This window comes from Halichoerus grypus, chromosome 7, assembly GCF_964656455.1.
Source record: "Halichoerus grypus chromosome 7, mHalGry1.hap1.1, whole genome shotgun sequence".
NCBI classification, from domain to species: Eukaryota; Metazoa; Chordata; class Mammalia; order Carnivora; family Phocidae; genus Halichoerus; species Halichoerus grypus.
Genome location: NC_135718.1, coordinates 95,618,617 through 95,640,842, shown reverse-complemented (window position 1 = coordinate 95,640,842; position 22,226 = coordinate 95,618,617). Strand labels below are relative to the sequence as shown.

At 40.6% G+C, this 22,226-nt stretch overlaps 1 protein-coding gene across 1 annotated transcript in view; it reads left to right on the top strand.

Moving 5' to 3' along the window:
- The window catches only part of WDR64 (WD repeat domain 64), a 149,436-nt gene that overhangs the window by 10,280 nt on the left and 116,930 nt on the right, over positions 1-22,226 (top strand). The window contains exons 3-4 of the mRNA XM_036121626.2: positions 15,827-15,929; positions 18,696-18,799. Coding sequence (XP_035977519.2) covers positions 15,827-15,929; positions 18,696-18,799 — 207 coding nt within the window. The remainder of the gene's footprint in view (positions 1-15,826; positions 15,930-18,695; positions 18,800-22,226) is intronic.

The following is a 22,226-nucleotide window of genomic DNA, read 5'->3' as shown; positions in this document are numbered from 1 at the left end:
ATCAGCAAACACAGAATTTTGCTGACAAACAACTCAAATATGGACAGACCACATCCCATAGAAAGAGTTCAACTTTGTTTCAGAAAGAATAAGAAGACATTTGGCCTTGTTCTCTAAGAGCACAAGCATAAGAGAGAAAAGTTTAATATAGTGTGTTTAGATATCTGAAGATCAAAGAAAATGATACAATTAGCCCCCATGATCAGGAGTGTTCATTCTGAAGAATGTGATTTCAAATTATTTACTGTCAACTAGTTTTACAGATAAGTCAAATGTGCAAAATGTCCCTTCTTATTTGGGCAAATGTATAAATAGAGGCCCATATATCAAATATGTAAATGTTTTTAAATTATAAATTCAGCTAATTGTTAAATCAAGTATATTCTATCCTCCAATTTTGACAAATATGCCTTAGTAATGCCCTGGGAGTCCAAGTTAGAATTTAAAATTCTCATACTTTGTAGTTTCACACTGAAACATGGAGACAAGGGGAGAGCTAGCCCCTTCTTTTTGTACTAGTGGCTCCATCCTACATCATGAGGAACCACGCACACACAACATGGACAGGACACCCCAGTCCCTGTGTCTAAGCTCTTCCTCCATGAACACTCGGCCTTGGCCACCCCTCAATCCAAGGGGTGCACCAACCAGTAGTGTGTGGTCCATCCTCATGAGGATGTACCTGGATGAGAGGCTTCAGGGGCTAGAACGGGGCTTGGAGCCCCTTAGGCAGGGAATTCTGGGGTCCCAGGATAATGGCCCCTTAGCCTCCTGAACTAGAGTGGGACCCTCTAAAGCTGAGCTGACCAAGAGTAGCCACTAGCTAGTTACGTTTAATTACATTTAAATTAAATTAACAGTTCAACTCCTCAACTCAAATTGGACTACATTTCCAAGGTTCAAGATCCAATGAGGCTAGTGACTATCATCTCGGATAGAACAGATTATAGAAGATTCTTGTCTTTGCAAACAGTTCAGCTGGACAGTGCTGCCCTATGAGCATAGGCCCCAGGGCATGGACCTGAAAGCAAGACTACAAGTGCAAAGGTGGCTGTTCTGTCTTTTTTAACTCACTGATTGAATAAAATAGAAGACAAATATATATGATATCATATGTATATACATATCAACAAAAGCCCTTAACCATCCAAAGATTAAAAGAGTTTAAGAAATCAAATGAACAATAAGACAGTAATTTTGTAGGAATACAGAAATGGCTTTTTCCTAAATGTTGTAAGTGTACAAAATATACATATTTTTTCAAGGATCTGGGCTCAATCACACTGGGTACATCCTTTGGATATTGTCCCATCTACTGATAACTTGAATTCTCTGTCACTAAACTTGGAGTAGCAATAATTTTGAGAATCACATATCCTCACTGTTCTCAAATTTTTAATGACTATTTCTCACATGCTCAATGGTTCATGTGCTTGAATTTCTAATGCAATATTTTTGGATCACTAAAAATATGAAAATGAGTGTATAACAAGTGATTCATGTCAACATCAAATAATTTATGCATCTCAAGAAATAACAGAAGTCTGTTGATATTATATTACAGACTTGGATTCAGAAAAATAATGCTCAAAAAATGTCCCATGGTGCGAACAAATGAGACATGGTCAATCCACTTACCTGGAGTTCTACGCCATTAACTGAGAATTTGGTCTCTGTGTATTTTATAGGGTTCTCTGTTTCAAAGAGAGAGAATTATGTCACAAATGTTTTGTTGTAAGTCAACAGGACACTTCTTTGTCCTTGAAATAAATGGATGAAGGAATGAGTAAAGAAGATCCAGATTGTTTCATTGTGTGGGTGAGGAAATAGAGCCCCGTTCTTTTCCACATCTACTCCCTCTTTCTCCTTCTCCTTTCCTTTCCAGTTAGAACATCATAATTATATTACATTTTTTTTTCAGACACCTCCTATGTTCTCATCTAATCTCCACAGCAGCTCCCCCACCCCCCCGCACCATGTAGATTGTGGAGGGGAATGTTTTACAGTAATAATAACCTTTCTGTGAATGAAACACAGAAAGGTTAATTGACTTACCGAAAGCCACAGAGAAAATTGGTTTTGGTCCTGGAGCTGAGACTTTCTCCTTCTCTCTGCAGGAATTTCATATGACATTATTCTGTTATATCACTTGTGTTCCTCATAAACCACATGCAAGTTTAATAGAAACACTTGGGAGCAGCCTCCGCACACTGTATGTACATGAAGAAAAACGAGGTTTGAGAAAATATTGCAGGAAGCTTCTCCTTCTATTGTTCCGTCATTTTCCTCACAAACTATCTGTGCCAATGCTCCTAAGAGGCATTTCTATTCCAGGCGGTGTGACCTAACCTTTCTAGGCTTCAGATCCATCATCTGTAAAATGGAAATTCAGCGCTGGGAGACTAACTTTGTTTCAGTGCAGACTACCATTTCTTTTTTATCAGCCAATGTTAACCTTATCAGGTAAGAAGAACTGGGTTTATTCTTTTAAAGTCAGGCATGAATGTACAAAACTGATTCTCTCTTTTTTTAAAGATTTTATTTATTTATTTGAGAGAGAGAGCTAGCAAGAGTGGGTTGGGGGGAGGGGCAGAGGAAGAGGGAGAAGCAGACTCCCCGCTGAGCAGGGAGCCCAATGCGGGACTCGATCCCAGGACCCAGAGATCATGACCTGAGCCTGACTGAGCCACCCAGGCGCCCCAAAGCTGATTCTGAATATAAATCTCTTTGCTGTAGCAATGCTGTAAATAGGTGCACTTTCTTTCTCTAGGTTTTTGATTCAAATGCACTTGGAAAAATGGACGTTTATAGAATAATGAAACCTTCTAACTCAACTAAAACATCACCTAGACCTGCCTTTTTAATTTATAAGGAGAAAAATTAGATGTAAAGAGATCCAAGGAAATGTAATGGTATTAAACTTATAAAACTAGTCAGTGGTAATTCTGATACAGATACAATCCACTTTCCCTACAATACAACTTTAGTCTACATTTCCAGTGGGCAATTCATAAACACATTTTTTTTTCTAGGAACATACTCAAATTAATTTTTAAAAGGAAGCATGTAACACTATATGGGATGCCTATGACTGTGTTCACCCCAAAGTGATTTTAAGTGAATTATTATAAATCTAAAACTGTATCTGCTAACTTCAAAAGTATTTTTTTTAAGATTTTATTTATTCATTTGAGACAGAGAGAGACAGTGAGAAAGAGAGACCATGAGCAGGGGGGAGAGGCAGAGGGAGAGGGAAAAGGAGGCTCCCTGCTGAGCAGGGAGCCAGATGCGGGACTTGATCCCAAGACCCAGAGATCATGACCTGAGCCAAAGGCAGACGCTTAGCCGACTGAGCCACCCAGGCACTCCCAAAAATATTTTTAAAATACTCCAGGGTAGGTTAAAAAATAGGTTGAATACAGGTTTTTATTTTCTTCTATCTGCTTTTTATTTTCTTTGAATGTTCTACATGTTCCTTATGTAATCAGGGGGAAAAAAGTGTAGTTAAATAAATGAATCACTTAAAGCATGGAGCAAGTCCTTTAAATAACATAGTTAAAGAAAATTAATACTCTAATGCATTATTAATACTAGTTATAAAGTATTCCAGACATGTCACATGCACAATGACTCATCTGAAATTTAAATTGTTGAAAGAGAAATTTAAGATCCTTGAGGCTATAGTTCACCATAGGAAAGATGTTTTCTGCTTTTTAGAAACATTGCTCCATTGAAACATTTCCTTTCAAAATGTAAAGCTTTAGCTGTCCCTTCTGGAGTTTATCTGGTAAAAAGGCTCTTAAATTTTTCCTCAGGAAATTGTAGTTTTTAGCATCCTTTGGAAATTATTTATGGTAAGCAGTGTAATATTGTGTTATTACAAGTCAGAATAGCAAAATTTGTCATTTCCATAAGACCAGATGTCCTACAGGATGGCAAGTACCTATAGATGTGACTACAAATTACAGGTAGGACAGACTGCATGGATGATGTGCTGTTTGGACAGGGAGCAGAGGTGCCCAGTGGACTGCTTTGAACTAGAAAAGAGGACACCTGAGCTCTGCTTCTGTACTGTTTCTTGTAAAACTGAGAATTACATTTACTCTAATGTTGACATCGATTGACTTCCTATCTGGTACTTAGAGCCGTCTAGGTACTTTCTTATCTTCCTAATTATTAAGTAATCTAATTATGATTTCCTCATTTGATTCTGACACCAAGGCATAAGGTTGGGTAATTATTTTTTACAGATGGGAAAACTCAGGCACAGAGAAATTAAGGAATGGGCCTGAGGTCATTTGACTAGTAGGCGTAGAATCTGGCTTTGGACCCAATCGCTAGTCGAAAGCACCAATATGGCTTCTCAAAGGACAGTCTCCCACATCTGTTCTCAGACGTTTAACAGATATGCCATCACTGTGTAAGAATTACCCCCAAATTGCAAATTGAATTAAATAACTATCTGTAAACTGCTTTTAAAATATAGGTATTATAGACATGTAGAACGTTATTTCAAATTAGGTGACAACACATATGGTGTGCAGTTCTCTGACCCTGAGAAACACTGGAATTCATTAGCCCAGAAATACGCATCATTTTTTTTTTTAAGATTTTATTTATTTATTTGAGAGAGAGAGAGAATGAGACAGACAGCACGAGAGGGAAGAGGGTCAGAGGGAGAAGCAGACCCCCCCGCTGAGCAGGGAGCCCGATGTGGGACTCGATCCCGGGACTCCAGGATCATGACCTGAGCCGAAGGCAGTCGCTTAACCAACTGAGCCACCCAGGCGCCCGGAAATAAGCATCATTAACATCATCATTTCACATTATCATCTAAAAATTATTATCTCCCACTATTGTCTGGAGTTAAATTGATTGCAAGTGTTGGCCACATTTTTGTTGTATTTTGCACAAATAATGTAAATCATACTGAACTGCATTTTTAAAATGAGGATATGGGACGCCTGGGTGACTCAGATGGTTAAGCATCTGCCTTTGGCTCGGGTCATGATCCCAGGGTCCTGGGATCGAGCCCTGCGTCAGGCTCCCTGCTCAGCGGGGAGCCTCCTTCTCCCTCTCCTTCTCCTGCTCCCCCTGTTTGTGCTCTCTCTCTCGCTCTCTCTGTCGAATAAATAAAATCTTTTAAAAAAATAAATTAAAAAAAATAAAATAAAAAAATAAAAATGAGGGTATGATAGGCAAAATTCTAAAGGTGCCCCCTCCAAGACTCCCATGCCCTGGTTATTCAATCACACATTAATTTAGGTGCTGCTACAAAGGAATTTTACAGATGCAATTAATGTTACTAATCAGCTGAATTAAAGTAGGAAGATTATGCTGGATTATCTGCGTGGGCCAGTGTGATATTTGAAGGGCCTCTGCTGGTGTGAGACAGAGGGCCCATGTCCTGGGACTGAAGAGAGGCCTCTGGTCAGACCCAGCAGGGAAACGGGACCTCAGGCCAACAACCTGAATGAGCTTAGAACAGATTCTTCCCCAAGTCTTCAATAAAGAACACATCTCTGCTGACATCTGGATTTTAGCCCATTGAGACTCATGCTGGCCTTCCATGGAACTGTGAGCTAATATATGGGTGTTGTTTTAAGTCACTATGTTTGCGGTCCTTTGTTTTGGTAGCAACAGAGGACTAACATAGAGGGGAAAGTGTCAGAGTTCAAGAAGATAAGAAGAATTCAAATTCGACAGCAGTGGGAGGAGTTACGACACTTGGAATAGGAAGCTTGAGACAGAAGCGCAAGAAAGGGACTAAGGATTATTTTCCATAATTGCCTTTGGCAGGTTTGTTGTATTTTTGATTTGAAGATGTGCAAGATTTTTTTTTTTAAGTAAGCTCTATGCCCAACATGGGGCTTGAACTCACAACCCCAAGATCAGGAGTCACATGCTCTACCGACTGAGCTAGCCAGGGCCCCCTAAAGATGTGCAAGATTTGAACATGCCAGAAAGAAATCAGAAGAAAGCGAGAGAGATAGGGGTGATAATGAGGGGGAAAGGTGACAAGTTCTGAGGATAGCATCAAGGGGATGGGACGCAGAGAACAGGCGGAGAGATTAGGAAAGGAGAAACATATCTTCCTCTGCAAGGGATGGAAGGAAGAAAAGGTGTGTCCAGACCCAGGTTGGTTTTGGAACTAGGGTGGCAAGAAATGCCAAGGAGGCTCTCGTCTGGTGGCTGGCCCTGTCGTCTGAAGTGCGAGGTGAGGTCAGCTGTTGAAAGTGACAAGGAGGTGGGCGCATGTGTGGGACAGGAGTGCATCAGGCTTGATTCTATTGTTGTGCACCACGAAGGGGATCACTTAGGGAAGCGTGGGTGACAGCTGGGGGCACCGAAGCCCCAGGAGGGTGGAGCACCTGAATGATCCAGGGCCCCTCCAATGGGCGATTTTCTCTGAGGCTCATCAGCCACAGCGGCATAGGTACAAGGCACACAGGCAGGGGTGTTACCCCGCAGTGGGGAGTAAGGGGGTTCTTGCCAGCCCAGTGCAGCAGTGGGAAGGAAGGACCGTTATGGGGATATGTGACTGAGGTGACACACCCCTGATTCTAAACTGGGTTAAGGAAGGACACACAGGCTGCAGGCACCTGATGGACTAGGAGGGCGAGGAGCTGCCTGCATTTCCCTCCCTGTTCTGTTTGGCTGGGGCAGTCCTACAAACTTCTCCCAGTGACCCTTTCCCACACCATCCACTTATTGCATTGTCTGCCTGATTAGTCTTTTTTATGAGGAGAACCAGTTCCATCCCCAAGTGGACTGACAGGTGTTTTTTTTTTTTTAATTTTTTATTGTTATGTTAATCACCATACATTACATCATTAGTTTTGGATGTAGTGTTCCATGATTCATTGTTTGTGCATAACACACAGTGCTCCATGCAGAACGTGCCCTCTTTAATACCCATCACCTCCCACTCCCCTCCCCTCTAGAACCCTCAGTTTGTTTTTCAGAGTCCATCGTCTCTCATGGTTCGTCTCCCCTGCGATTTCCCCCCCTTCATTCTTCCCCTCCTGCTATCTTCTTCTTTTTTTTTTCTTAACATATATTGCATTATTTGTTTCAGAGGTACAGATCTGAGATTCAACAGTCTTGCACAATTCACAGCGCTTACCAGAGCACATACCCTCCCCAGTGTCTATTACCAAGTCACCCCATCCCTCCCACCCCAACCCCCACTCCAGCTACCCTCAGTCTGTTTCCTGAGATTAAGAATTTCTCATATCAGTGAGATCATATGATACATGTCTTTCTCTGTTGGACTTATTTCGCTCAGCATAATACCCTCCAGTTCCATCCACGTCATTGCAAATGGCAAGATCTCATTCCTTTTGATGGCTGCATAATATTCCATTGTATATATATACCACATCTTCTTTATCCATTCATCTGTTGATGGACATCTTGGCTCTTTCCACAGTTTGGCTATTGTGGACATTGCTGCTGTAAACATCGGGGTGCACATACCCCTTCGGATCCCTACATTTGTATCTTTGGGGTAAATACCCAGTAGTGCAATGGCTGGATCATATGGTAGCTCTATTTTCAACTTTTTGAGGAACCTCCACACTGTTTTCCAGAGTGGCTGCACCAGCTTGCATTCCCACCAACAGTGTAAGAGGGTTCCCCTTTCTCCGCATCCCCGCCAACATCTGTCATTTCCTGACTTGTTAATTTTAGCCATTCTGACTGGTCTGAGGTGGTATCTCATTGAGGTTTTGAGTTGGATTTCCCTGATGCCGAGCAATGTTGAGCACTTTTTCATGTGTCTGTTGGCCATTTGGATGTCTTCTTTGGGAAAATGTCTGTTCATGTCTTCTGCCCATTTCTTGATTGGATTCTTTGTTCTTTGGGTGTTGAGTTTGATGAGTTCTTTATAGATTTTGGATACTAGCCCTTTATCTGATATGTCATTTGCAAATATCTTCTCCCATTCTGTCAGTTGTCTTTTGGTTTTGTTGACTGTTTCCTTTGCTTTGCAAAAGTTTTTTATCTTGATGAAGTCCCAATAGTTCATTACTGCCCTTGCTTCCCTTGTCTTTGGCGATGTTTCTAGGAAGAAGTTGCTGCGGCTGAGGTCGAAGAGGTTGCTGCCTGTGTTCTCCTTTAGGATTTTGATGGACTCCTGTCTCACATTTAGGTCTTTCAACCATTTGAGTCTATTTTTGTGTGTGGTGTAAGGAAATGGTCTGGTTTCATTCTTCTGCATGTGGCTGTCCAATTTTCCCAACACCGTTTGTTGAAGAGACTGTCTTTTTTCCATTGGACATTCTTTCCTGCTTTGTCGAAGATTAGTTGACCATAGATTTGAGGGTCCATTTCTGGGCTCTCTATTCTGTTCCATTGATCTATCTCTCTGTTTTTGTGCCAGTACCATACTGTCTTGATGATGACAGCTTTGTAATAGAGCTGAAAGTCCAGAATTGTGATGCCGCCAGCTTTTCTTTTCTTTTTCAACATTCCTCTGGCTATTTGGGGTCTTTTCTGGTTCCATACAAATTTTAGGATTATTTGTTCCATTTCTTTGAAAAAAGTGGATGGTATTTTGATGGGGATTGCATTGAATGTGTAGATTGCTCTAGGTAGCATTGACATCTTCACAATATTTGTTCTTCCAATCCATGAGCATGGACCGTTTTTCCATTTCTTTGTGTCTTCCTCAATTTCTTTCATGAGTATTTTATAGTTTTCTGGGTACAGATCCTTTGCCTCTTTGGTTAGATTTATTCCTAGGTATCTTATGGTTTTGGGTGCAATTGTAAATGGGATTGACTCCTTAATTTCTCTTTCTTCTGTCTTGGTGGTGGTGTATAGGAATGCCACTGATTTCTGTGCATTGATTTTATATCCTGCCACTTGACTGAATTCCTGTATGAGTTTTAGCAGTTTTGGGGTGAAGTCTTTTGGGTTTTCCACATAAAGTATCATATCATCTGCAAAGAGTGAGAGTTTGACTTCTTCTTTGCCGATTTGGATGCCTTTGATATCTTTTTGTTGTCTGATTGCTGTGACTAGAACTTCTAATACTATGTTGAATAGCAGTGGTGATAGTGGACATCCCTGCCGCGTTCCTGACCTTAGGGGGAAAGCGCTCAGTTTTTCCCCATTGAGAATGATATTCACTGTGGGTTTTTCATAGATGGCTTTTATGATATTGAGGTATGTACCCTCTATGCCTATACTCTGAAGAGTTTTGATCAAGAAAGAATGCTGTACTTTGTCAAATGCTTTTTCTGCGTCTAATGAGAGGATCATATGATTCTTGTTCTTTCTTTTGTTAATGTATTGTATCACGTTGATTGATTTGTGGATGTTGAACCAACCTTGCAGCCCAGGGAGAAATCCCACTTGGTCGTGGTGAATAATCCTTTTAATGTACTGTTGGATCCTATTGGCTAGTATTTTGGTGAGAATTTTTGCATCCATGTTCATCAGGGATATTGGTCTGTAATTCTCCTTTTGGATGGGGTCTTTGTCTGGTTTTGGGATCAAAGTAATGGTGGCCTCATAAAATGAGTTTGGAAGTTTTCCTTCCATTTCTATTTTTTGGAACAGTTTCAGAAGAATAAGTATTAATTCTTCTTTACCCCTGGGAAGCCATCTGGCCCTGGGCTTTTGTTTGTTGGGAGATTTCTGATGACTGCTTCAATTTCCTTAGTGGTTATAGGTCTGTTCAGGTTTTCTATTTCTTCCTGGTTCAGCTTTGGTAGTTGATACATCTCTAGGAAAGCATCCATTTCTTCCAGGTTATCTAGTTTGCTGGCATAGAGTTGCTCATAATATGTTCTTATAATTGTTTGTATTTCTTTGGTGTTGGTTGTGATCTCTCCTCTTTCATTCATCATTTTGTTGATTTGGGTCATTTCTCCTTTCTTTTTGATAAGTCTGGCCAGGGGTTTATCAATCTTGTTAATTCTTTCCAAGACCAGCTCCTAGTTTCATTGATCTGTTCTACTGTTCTTTTAGTTCCTATTTCATTGATTTCTGCTCTGATCTTTATTATTTCTCTTCTCCTGCTGGGTTTACACTTTATTTGCTGTTCTTTCTCCAGCTCCTTTAGGTGTAGGGTTAGGTTGTGTACTTGAGACCTTTCTTGTTTCTTGAGAAAGCCTTGTATCGCTATATACTTTCCTCTTAGGACTGCCTTTGCTGCATCCAAAGATTTTGAATAGTTGTGTTTTCATTTTCATTGATTTCCATGAATTTTTTTAATTCTTCTTTAATTTCCTGGTTGACTCATCCATTCTTTAGTAGGATGCTCATTAGCCTCCATGTATTTGAGTTCTTTCTGACTTTCCTCTTGTGATTGAGTTCTAGTTCCAAAGCCTTGTGGTCTGAAAATAGGCAGGGAATGATCCCAATCTTTTGGTACCGGTTGAGACCTGATTTATGACCTAGGATGTGATCTATTCTGGAGAATGTTCCATGGGCACTAGAGAAGAATGTGTATTCTGTTGCTTTGGGATGGAATGTTCTGAATATGTCTGTGAAGTCCATTTGGTCCAGTGTGTCATTTAAAGTCTTTATTTCCTTGTTGATCTTTTCCTTAGATGATCTGTCCATTTCAGTGAGGGGGATGTTAAAGTCCCCCACTATTATTGTATTGTTGTCTATGTGTTTCTTTGCTTTTGTTATTAATTGCCTTATATAATTGGCTGCTCCCATGTTAGGGGCATAAATATTTACAATAGTTAGATCTTCTTGTTGGATAGACTCTTTAAGTAGGATATAGTGTCCTTCCTCGTCTCTTATTACAGTCTTTGGTTTAAAATCTAATTTGTCTGATATAAGGATTGCCACCCCAGCTTTCTTTTGGTGTCCATTAGCATGGTAAATGGTTTTCCACCCCCTCACTTTCAATCTAGGGGTGTCTTTGGGTCTAAAATGAGTCTCTTGCAGACAGCATATCGATGGGTCTTGTTTTTTAATCCAATCTGATAGCCTGTGTCTTTTGTTTGGGGCATTTAGCCCATTTCCATTCAGGGTAACTATTGAAAGATATGAATTTAGTGCCATTGTATTGCCTGTAAAGTGACTGTTACTGTATATTGTCTGTGTTCCTTTCTGGTCTATGTTGCTTTTAGGCTCTCTCTTTGCTTAGAGGACCCCTTTCAAGATTTCTTGTAGGGCTGGTTTCGTGTTTGCAAATTCCTTTAGTTTTTGTTTGTCCTGGAAACTTTTTATCTCTTCTTCTATTTTCAATGACAGCCTAGCTGGATATAGTATTCTTGGCTGCATATTTTTCTCATTTAGTGCTCTGAATATATCCTGCCAGTCCTTTCTGGCCTGCCAGGTCTCTGTGGATAGGTCTGTTGCCAATCTAATGTTTCTACCATTGTAGGTTATATATCTCTTCTCCTGAGCTGCTTTCAGGATTTTCTCTTTGTCTCTGAGACTCGTAAGTTTTACTATTAGATGTCGGGGTGTTGACCTATTTTTATTGATTTTGAGAGGGGTTCTCGGTGCTTCCTGGATTTTGATGCCTGTTTCCTTCCCCAAATTAGGGAAGTTCTCTGCTATAATTTGCTCCAATACACCTTCTGCCCCTCTCTCTCTTTCTTCTTCTTCTGGGATCCCAATTATTCTAATGTTGCTTCATCTTATGGTATTGCTTATCTCTCGAATTCTGCCCTCGTGATCCAGTAGTTGTTTATCTCTCTTTTTCTCAGCTTCTTTATTTTCCATCATTTGGTCTTCTATATCACTGATTCTCTCTTCTGCCTCATTTATCTTAGCAGTTAGTGCCCCCATATTTGATTGTACCTCATTAATAGCCTTTTTTATTTCGACTTGATTAGATTTTAGTTCTTTTATTTCTCCAGAAGGGGTTTCTCTAATAACTTCCATGCTTTTTTCAAGCCCAGCTAGTATCTTTAAAGTGATGATTCTGAACTCTAGATCCGACATCGTACTAATGTCCGTATTGAGTAGGTCCCCAGGAGTCGGTACTACCTCTTGTTCTTTTTGTTGAGGTGATTTTTTCCATCTTGTCATTTTGTCCAGAGGAGAATAGATTAATGAGTGAACAAAATGCTAACAGGGTAACAATGTCCCCAGAAAATATACTTTAAACAAATCAGAAAAGACCTGAAGCAGGGGGAAAAGAAAGGGAAAGATAGAAAAAAGAAAAGGAAAAAAAAAAGAAAAAGAAAAAGATAAAGATAAAAACAAACAAAAACAGAACTAAACAAAAAAAACCAGAATATGATCAAATATGATCAGGCTGGTACATAGATCAGTGCCCCACACTAGATTTTGGGTGTATTTTGGTCTGTTAGAAGAAAGTGCCTCCCAAAATTTTAAAGAAAGAAAAACTTATATATGTACAAAAATAAGGGTTGATATGATGAAGGGATGGAATATGACTGTAAAGATGAAAATTATAAAAAATTTTATAAAAGGAATTGATAAGAAGTTGTTTGAAAAAAGAAAGAAGAGGATTTAAAAAAAAAGAAAAAATTTTAAAGAGAGAACAACTTATATATATATGCCAAAAATATAGGTAACTACTAGGAAGGGATAGAATATGACTCTAAAAATGAAAAATAAAAATGCTTTTTAAAAAAGGGATTGATAAGATGTAGGTTGAAAAAGGGAAAAAGAAAAATTCAAAAAAAAAAAGACAGTTAAAAAAAAAAGTTAACTTTGAAAGACTAAAGAATCATGGTAAAAAAGCCATGGATTGTATGTGCAGTATTCCCGTAGTGCTGGAGTTCTGCTGTTCTCATTGATCAGTAAACTTGGTCTTGGCTGGCTGTTCTCGCTGATCTTCTGGGGGAGGGGCCTGTTGCCGTGGTTCCCAAATGTCTTTGCCGGAGGCAGAATTGCCCGCCCTTGCCGGGTCCTGGCTAAGTAATCTGCTCGGGTTTGCTCTCAGGAGCTTTTGTTCCCTGCAAGCTTTCCGTACAGCTCTGGAGGCCGAGAGCAAAAATGGCGGCCTCCCAATCTCTGCCCCAGAGGAGCCAAGAACTCAGGGCCCCCAGAGAAAAGCAGTCAGTCACTCCTGTCTCCCCGGTCTCCGGCCGCACTCCGTGCTCACCCAGCCTGTGACTGGGCATTTCTATCTCTGGCACCCGACTCGGTGTGGAGTCTCCAAACCCAGCAGATCCCTGTGGTGCGCTCTCGCATCACTCCTCCCGGCGGAGAAAGGGGAGTATCCCCGGATCTGCTGCTTGTTGGGTCCCTGCTGGAGGAGCAGTGGCCCGACTGTGCCCCGGATCACGGTTTATGACAACCCCGAGCTGAGAGCCCGCGCCTCGGCTCCGGCTCTGCAGCCGGCTTCCCCGCTCCGATACCTGGGAGCTCTGCCACAGTCAGGCACCCCCAGTCTTTCTGTGACCCTGAGGGTCCTGAGACCACACTGTCTCGCGAGGGTTCCACCCCCTGCTTAGCCACTGGAGCGACGTCCCTCAGCGGAGCAGACTTCTAAAAGTTCCGATTTTGTGCTCCGCGGCTCTATCACTTGCCAGTAGCGGCTGACGGAGGCCCCTCCCCCGCCGTCTATCCTCCCGAATATCACCTCGGATTCACTTCTCCGCACATCCGACCTTCCAGAATGTGGTCGCTTTTCTGTTCAGAGAGTTGCTGGTATTCTTTTCTTCAATCTCCTGTTGAGTTTGTAGGTGTTCAGAATGGTTTGATCCCTATCCAGCTGAATTCCTGAGACCAGATGAAATCCAGGTCTCCTACTCCGCCATCTTGCTCCGCCTCATTCCCAGAGCCTTTTGGTGGTTGGTGTTGAAAGTATTTTCTGGAGGTGAATTTGGTTTTGATGGAAACCTCGGGAGGATGAAGCCTGGCCACTCCCTACAAACCCACACAGAGCCTGTGCCCCTGACCAATATGGCAGCGCCCCTGGACTGACAGTTTTAAAGTACTATCCACAAAGAGAGGTCAGTTTTCTCATGAGTGGTGTGGTATTGATATAATTTATTATTTTTTCCTTCTCTTCCAAGCGGCCTTCTTAATCTAGGCTTTTTAATGATAGTTATAGCTAATATTTGTCTTAAACAATTCTTATGTACCAGACACAGTGCAAAATGCTTTACACACATCACCTCATTTAGACATCAGTTAAAAGAAAGAACCTTGTCCTTTTATTTATTCTACTAATGAGGAAACTGAGACATAAGGGGGTGAAGGTGTTTATCCAAGTTCTGAATGCCAAGTAGTTGTAGAGCTGGAATTCAGACACTGGGCTGTCTGATTCCACAGCGCATGCTCTTTGCCAGAGGGCCATATTGTGGGTTCAAATGACACAGCGCTAAGGTGCAGACCAGGGGCACCTGGGTGACTCAGCTGGTTCAGTGTCCAACTCTTGATCTCAGCTCAGGTCTTGATCTCAGGGTCTTGAGTTCAGCCCCGCATTGGGTGAGCTCCAGAGAGCCTACTTAAAAAAATAAATAAATAATAAGTTGCAGACCAATACATGACTGCTAAATGGATATTACACCAATAAGTGAGGATGAAGAAACCACAATGACACAAGATTCCTGTCCATTCCAACATAGGTCTACTGGAAACTGGCTTCTTTCTCTTTTCTCAATCCTTCCCAGGGCACTAGATGTTAAATCCACAGGTTTTGTACACATAGAAAATGAGCAGTGATTTCTGAAAAGATGAAAAATGATTGGGGCTCTTATTGGATACTGATTTTGCTGGTGGGAAGAAGGGAAAACACAAGAGAGAATGTCTAGATGATCTTGACTTTCCCACAATGAAATCTAATTGTAGGAAATGATTAGGGCAGTCATTGTGCATTGGGAGGTCTGGACGTGGGGGAGGGTAAAGGAAGAAGTAGCACCGTTTGTGAAGCAGCTGATGAAGGAACATAGGTTAAGATAAGTTGCTAAACTGTCAACTAGCATCAAAATAAACAAGTGTTGTTTTAAAAAGCTAATAGATGGCTGGTTTTGATCATTTTCAAAGGACTCAGTCTCTAGATCTTTTATACCCAAAGTGTGGTCCCTCATGAGGAGCTTATTAGAAATACAGACTCTCTGGCCCCACCCCAGACCAACTAAATCAGAATCTGTGCTTTAAAGGGATTCCCAGTGGTTTGTACATACACTAATGCTTCAGACCTTCTACACAGTTCATTCGTTTATTCACTGACAAGCACTAACTAGTCTCAACTGTATTAGAAATAATTGTGTCATTAATTTATGAGAATTTTACTTCTGCTTATGTATAAGACAATTGAAGAACAGCTATCTTATTTTTCAAATTCCTTGGAATTACAGAATTTGACACTTTTTTCACAAAGAATACTTTTCCTCCTTGGGATTCTTTCATAGTAATTTATTTTCATGCAGTGTCTAGTGAGTAGCATTTGGAACAGTTATATAGAGAAACTGTACTATCTCTAAAATGCCAAAAGTCCCCTTAGTAGGGATGAAAAAACTTGCCCAGGAAGATTTATGGAAAATGGGTAGGAATGGCCATTTGAGAATGGCCAAATTCAATGTCGAGGTTCTCAGTGGGGACCCCGTCTGATGACGGCTAATTTGATTTCCAAACAAATGTTAGCTCTTAAAAGAACTATCAGTCTGAGCAAAGATACCAGCCTGGTACACCGATTCATCCATCAGAAAGAAGAATCAGCAACTGTGCAAAAATCATGTGCCGTCAGCATATGATGTGTTGAACATAATTAACTGTCTTCTCTTGCTATGGGCAATACCCTGGCCTTTAGAAAGCAAGGTGTTGACCATTCATGCAAATTAAACTTTAAATTCAACCAACATCAAATATGTTACTTTATAGCTAATTTCAAGATATTTTACATGTTTGTGTGTGTTGTTTGGCATTTTAGATCTTTGGATACTTCTCCTCTGAAGAAGATTCTCTTGCTTCCCAGATGGATGAAGAAAATTTGGTTTTTCTTGTTTCCAGAAAACAGCGAGTTGTAATTTCAGGTGATATTTTTAATTTCCGTTCTAAATTAATATGGGCTTTAACATTTTCTCAAAAAAAAATTTGGAACTAAAACAGAAATTATACCTGCAGTTGAGTTTGAAATATGATCATTGCTCTGAGGGACACTAAATAAGGAATATGAGGGGGAAACAATTCACATTTTTCTGGAAATGTTCAGATCTCGAGTTAAAGCTCTGTACAATGGCATCTCAATACTGCATGTCTAAGCACCAAATGGAATCACATTTATTTTAAAATTTTCTTAAAATGAAATTTTCAAGTTTTTAGTAAGTAGAACTCCTTCCCATTCTTCCCTTGATTATCACATGGAGGTTTTCCTGATATCTATAAAACTGTGAACTTGGGCCAATCACAAAGGGGGGGGTCATCTCAGTTCAAGAAGTCTCAAGAACATATGGCATTCTTATTAAATTTGATCCTCTCCATCCCTTTCCACTGTTGACACTTCCAGTTTTCTTCCCTCTAAGGAAGAAGTCCAGGAGGAGGAAAGGCGAACCCCAGAATCTGCCCTGTCCTCCATTTCATCCTGGATTCTGAGACGAAGCATGTAGTGTAGATCAGATCTGGTGTTCCTTAAAAAAGCACCTAAACTTACTGCAGTCATTTGTGAACCAAGCCCACCCTTGTCTTCCACCCTTCCTCAGCCCAACCGTTAGACCTCACCAGAGCCTATCCTCAAGCCATGGAAATGATCATCAAAGAACAGAAGCTAGGGGACTGTCCCTGCTGCCACCACCCCTTTGTTGGGGAGAGAAGGGCCAGTGGGCAGGGGAGACATGTAGCTGGCATCCTAAGTTAGAACTGTGAAAGCATTTCTCTCAATGGCAGTTGGGTTCTGTAGTTCATTATTCACTCAACCAGTATTTGCTAAGTTCTGCTCTGTGACAGGTACGTTTCTAAGTGCTGGGGACACAGCAGTGAACAAGATCATAAATCTCTGACCTTGTGGAATTTACATTCTAATGGGGAGTAAAATATATAATGTGTCAGATGGTAATGTGCTATAGAGAAAGAATGAAGTAAGCAGGTTGTGGAGAAGAATAAAGCAAGAATGTGGGGAGAAGTTGGTTTGGAGATGGGAGCATGGTGTTGGAATTTGAAGAGGGCAGTGGGGAGACCACCTGAGCAGGGGCTGAGAGACCGGGGGGGGGTGGGGAGGAAAGCCCAAGAAGAGAGGGCAAGTGTGGGATTAGGTGTTTGGGCCTGGGGGTGGGGGGGAACGAAGAGGGCAAGAAACCTGCACAGAGGGGAGGCATGGTCTGAGCTACACTTGGAATGTTCATTATGGCTTCCATGTTGAAAATAGCCCAGGGTGGGGAGAGTGTAAGCAGAGAGAATGGTGGTAGCTTGGAATAGGACAGTGTTCTTAACCTTCCTTTCATTAGCTTTTCATTATATTATTTTCGTATTTTTTTCATTATAGGGATCCCTAAGGAGTCTTATAGACATTTTTTACCTGATTGCACCCCCTTGTACCCCCCCCACTCCATGACATTTTAATATGTCAGATATAATATGTATCTGTTTATGTAAGTTTGTGTATCTGTGATTTATACACACAAGGAGCAAGACTCATTTACATCTCCCCATGAACCAATCTGCACCCCCTTGAGGACCATATTTTGTCTCTTGAGAATGCATGGATTAGGCTGATAATACTGGAGTATGAGATCCATCCACTTGCTTTTCCTAGGAGTTTACAATTATAAAAACTAATCAGGCTGGAAGGAGGACCCATATATGTAGTTTTATCAATTCAGTACATAGGCAAAAAAACATGAAGGTGTCCAGTGGTTTTTTTCAAAACTCACAAAGAAAAAGCAAAAACAAACCCTTAATAACAATATTAAGGTGGTTTTATTCTTTTATGCCCGAAAGCCTGAGATCATATTAGGCTTTTATTCTGTGTAAATCATGATGGTGACAGCTCAAAGAAAAAATTCCTGAGAGATGTGGAAATCTCAGAATGGAATGATTCCAAAAGATGTTTAGAAAACATGTTCTCTGCAAAATATGTGGCAGGAGGATGGGTGTATATATATTTTCTCTAGGAATTCATGCACCACATTGAATTGGAAAGTGTCATAGATTCAGATTAGTATCTCCGGGGATAATTAAAAAGCAATAAGATGTCTATTGATAGATGAATCGATAAAGATGTGGTTCATATATACAATGGACTATTACTCAGCCATCAGAAATAATGAATACTTACCATTTATATTGACATGGATGGAACTGGAGGGTATTATGATGAGAGAGACAATTATCATTTGATTTCACTCATATGTGGAATATAAGGAATAGCACAGAGGATCATAGGGGAAGGGAGCGAAAATGGAATGGAAAGAAATCAGAGAGGGTGACAAACCATGAGAGACCCAACTCTAGGAAACAAACAGAGGGTTGCTGGAGGGAAGGTAGGTGGGGGATGGGGTAACTGGGTGATGGGCGTGAAGGAGGGCACATGATGTAATAAGTACTGGGTGTTATATGCAACTGATGAATTATTGAACTCTACATCTGAAACTAATAATGTACTGTATGTTGGCTAATTGAATTTAAATAAAAAAATCATTGCTAAAAAAAGCAACAGTTGCTGGTTTTTATGGTTTTATTCTACTCTACTTTTTAAGCAAAAAAGTAAAAAAGTTGTTTGCTTACTCTTTTCTTTTTAAAAACAAACCTAACAAATGAGTTTTAGGATCTTTACTGCTGAGAATTGAATATTATGTTGTTGACAGGTAGTAGAAGACGGGATGTGATTAAATGCATTGTCAAGATCCCTCAGTTGGATTTACTAATAACAGCTTCTCAGAAAGGATTAATAACAGTCTTTAATAGCCAGGTAATTTGACAGCTTTGATTCCCCCCTCTTCCCTCCTCCCTTCCTCCTTTCATTCGTTCATTTGTTCATTTGTTCTTTCCTTCCTTCCTTCTTCTGTCTATGTATTATGCATATTTATCAGGTGCAACAGAAAACATAAACATATTTCAGAGTTATTCCAAAAACTAAAGCCAGATGTTGCTAAAATGAGAGGATTGCTGAGCCCTGGAGCAATTTTTGAGATTTTGGTAACTGCATTTGGCAGTGTTCCTCAGGGAATCTTTTTTTTTTTTTTTTAAGATTTATTTATTTGTTTTAGAGAGAGACAGAGCACAAGTGGGAGGGGCAGAGGGAGAGGGAGAGAGAATCTCAAGCAGACTCCATGCTGAACACGGAGCCCAATGCAGGGCTCGATCCTATGACCCTGAGATCAAGACCTGAGCTGAAACCAAGAGTCAGAAGCTTAACCAACTGAGCCACCCAGGCACTCCTCAGGGAGTCTTACTGAACCATGTGGCATCAGCATAATTAAAGGGTGATCTTGGATAACTTCTTAGATAAAATCAGAAAAACTCACAAGCCAAGTGATTTTGTCATAATCCTAACAAGTATAGAAGGTCCCAACAAGAACCTTGGACTTGGAGTTAAAAGGGGCTCACATTCTGGCTCCTCTATTTTACTAGCTATGCTGTTAAATAGGAAACTTAATAAGCCAACTTACATGTTTTCATGCCTCTTTTCACATTTATGAAATGAGGACACCAGAACTGGTCCTCTTTCTCTCAGAGGGTTGTAATGAATGTAAATGACACAAGGAACATAGAAGCACTACATGAACGATCAATCCCCATGTCTATGTAGGGCATTACTATTATTGTCTCATAGTTCTAAATTTATAAGTTTTGGGCTTCCACTTCCAAACTATGAGAGATTTTATTGAAATGTATAATGATATACCACACAGTATTTCATTATGAAAATAAAAGTGAATATCAAAAAGTAAATATCAAAGCAAATAATTCCAATTATTAGTTCATTTCCAAGAGACAAGCTTTATACAAGTAAACTATATTTAAGGTAATCATTACACGATTAAAATTTCCAACAGTAATGTTTAGCCCTTCAGGGATCAGAACAGCTGGATTCCGTCAGAGGAGCAGGCTGCCTGGGCCCCGGGGAGGGGCAGTAGAAGGTTGCTGGTGTGGATGTGGAGTCTGGCATCCCTGCCCAGCTCGGACACTTGCCATCTGTGCATGTTACCCATTCATCTCCATGCCCCCGCTTCTCTTCTCATTCAGAACTGAGGCTGTTTGAGTTAATACGCACAAAGTGCTGAGTTAGCATCACTGTAAGCGCTCAGGAAATGTTGGTAGTTGCAATTATGGACAAATGGTGCGAAAACAAAACTGGATTGCCTCATATAAACATGAAAACGTTCCTCGTTCTCTTTTCTCCTTGGTGCCTCATTTCCCTTCTCATTTTCTTACCTTTATTTCCTCAAAAATAGAACTAGGATGGAATGTAAAGAACATGAGAAGAAAAATAATGATCTTCATAAAGAAATAGTTCAGGATCATGTGACATAAGTGAGGTGGCATTTTCACTTTTCCACAGACATCTCTCTCACGCTCACACACACTCATTCACACGTGCTTAGAGGTGCACACATGTATACTCACAAACACACTAACACATCTGTTTCTTACAAAAACCATGCAACTGGAGAGAAAAAATTGCTTAAAAATTACTTGAAGATTTGATACACCAGGAATAAATAGTATTTTGAATGTTGCATGTCTTACAAATAGGATGACACATTCTGTGAAAAAATAATAGGGAAGGTAGGTCACAGGAAAAATTTATTAAAAGGTAGTCATTAATAACACAAAATGTCTTATAATAGGTTAATCCATAATTTAGGTTTCCTGTAAAGTAGAATAAACACAGTTAAAGATTTTCACAGTGTTCTCAAGAGGGCTTGGTGATAGAGACTGTAAATGTCATTAATAAAAGTTCTTGCAAAAAAGGCTAGATTTTCAAAATTTAGAAGATATCCATAAGGATTATATAACTTTTAAAGATGATAAAAGAAATTTAAACATGTGCTTTCCACTAAGGATGGAAGTAGAGAAATAGGAGAGGAAAACCACAGGAGTTCTATTTTCTGCTCACCAGTTTCCTGAGGGCACTTAATTTTTCCTATCTGGAAAAAAGTCCCTGGTTGGAAAAGCCTCTTTGAACTCTTCAGATGAAAGACAGTCTGAGATAACAATGATGAACAGTTTCAGTGATCTAATTTACTTTTCCCTCTTTTCACATAATCTATTCCTTCTGGGCAGCCATTTTCTGTACTTTTCCCAAGACCACATGACCATGCAAAAGAAACTAGGTCGTTAATAGACTTCAAATACTAACCTTGACCTTGGCAGCAATTAGCATGCCCTAAGGGGAGAAGAGGCTGCTCAAGTACACTACAGCTCTGCATGGAATAAATCTATGATTCTCAACCAGCACACTACCCTGGCATGAGATTCATGCAATAAATACTTATCCAGTAAAAGAGGAAGCCCACTGGATAGAGTGTCCTTACCTATCTCAGGAACCTGAGAGATAACTTTCAAATGAAATAGTATTTTTCCCTCAACATCAAGCTGTATTCATATTGACCTAGTTAGCATCTTGGACTACTCTTGCCATTGTTGTTAGTATTATTTTGCATTCCCAATTTTTGATATCCTATGTTGCTCTGAATAACTAAAGAAGGGGAAGCAGTTTGCAAACAGGGAAAAATCATTCATATAGTGTAAGACTCTAAGAGCAGAGTCATCAGGCTTAAAGACAAGCCACAGAAGCACCAACCAACCATGTCCAAAGCGAGCGGTGAACACAGAGCCAGGTTTTTGAGGGAAATGAGAAACGGAGGAAACTCACGGAAGGTAGAAATGAGGGGTGAGGGGCGCCTGGGTGGCTCAGTCGTTAAGCGTCTGCCTTCTGCTCAGGTCATGATCCCAGCATACTGGGATCAAGCCCCACATCGGAATTAAGCCCCGCATCCGGCTCCCTGCTCAGCGGGAAGCCTGCTTCTCCCTCTCCCACTCCCCCTGCTTGGGTTCCCTCTCTTGCTGTCTCTCGCTCTCTCTGTCAAATAAATAAATAAAAATCGAGAACCGGAACACAAGCAGGGGGAGTGGGAGAGGGAGAAGCAGACTCCCCACTGAGCAAGGAGCCCGATGCGGGGCTCCATCCCAGGACCCTGAGATCATGACCTGAGCCGAAGGCAGATGCTTAACGACTGAGCCACCCAGGCGCCCCAAATAAATAAATAAAATCTTAAAAAAAAAAAAAAAAAGAAAGAAAGAAAAAGAAATGACGAGTGAGATTAAACCGTGGAGATAATGTGCTCTTTTAGAGCCAACATTCTCAATTTTAATTATAGTGCCAACTAGCT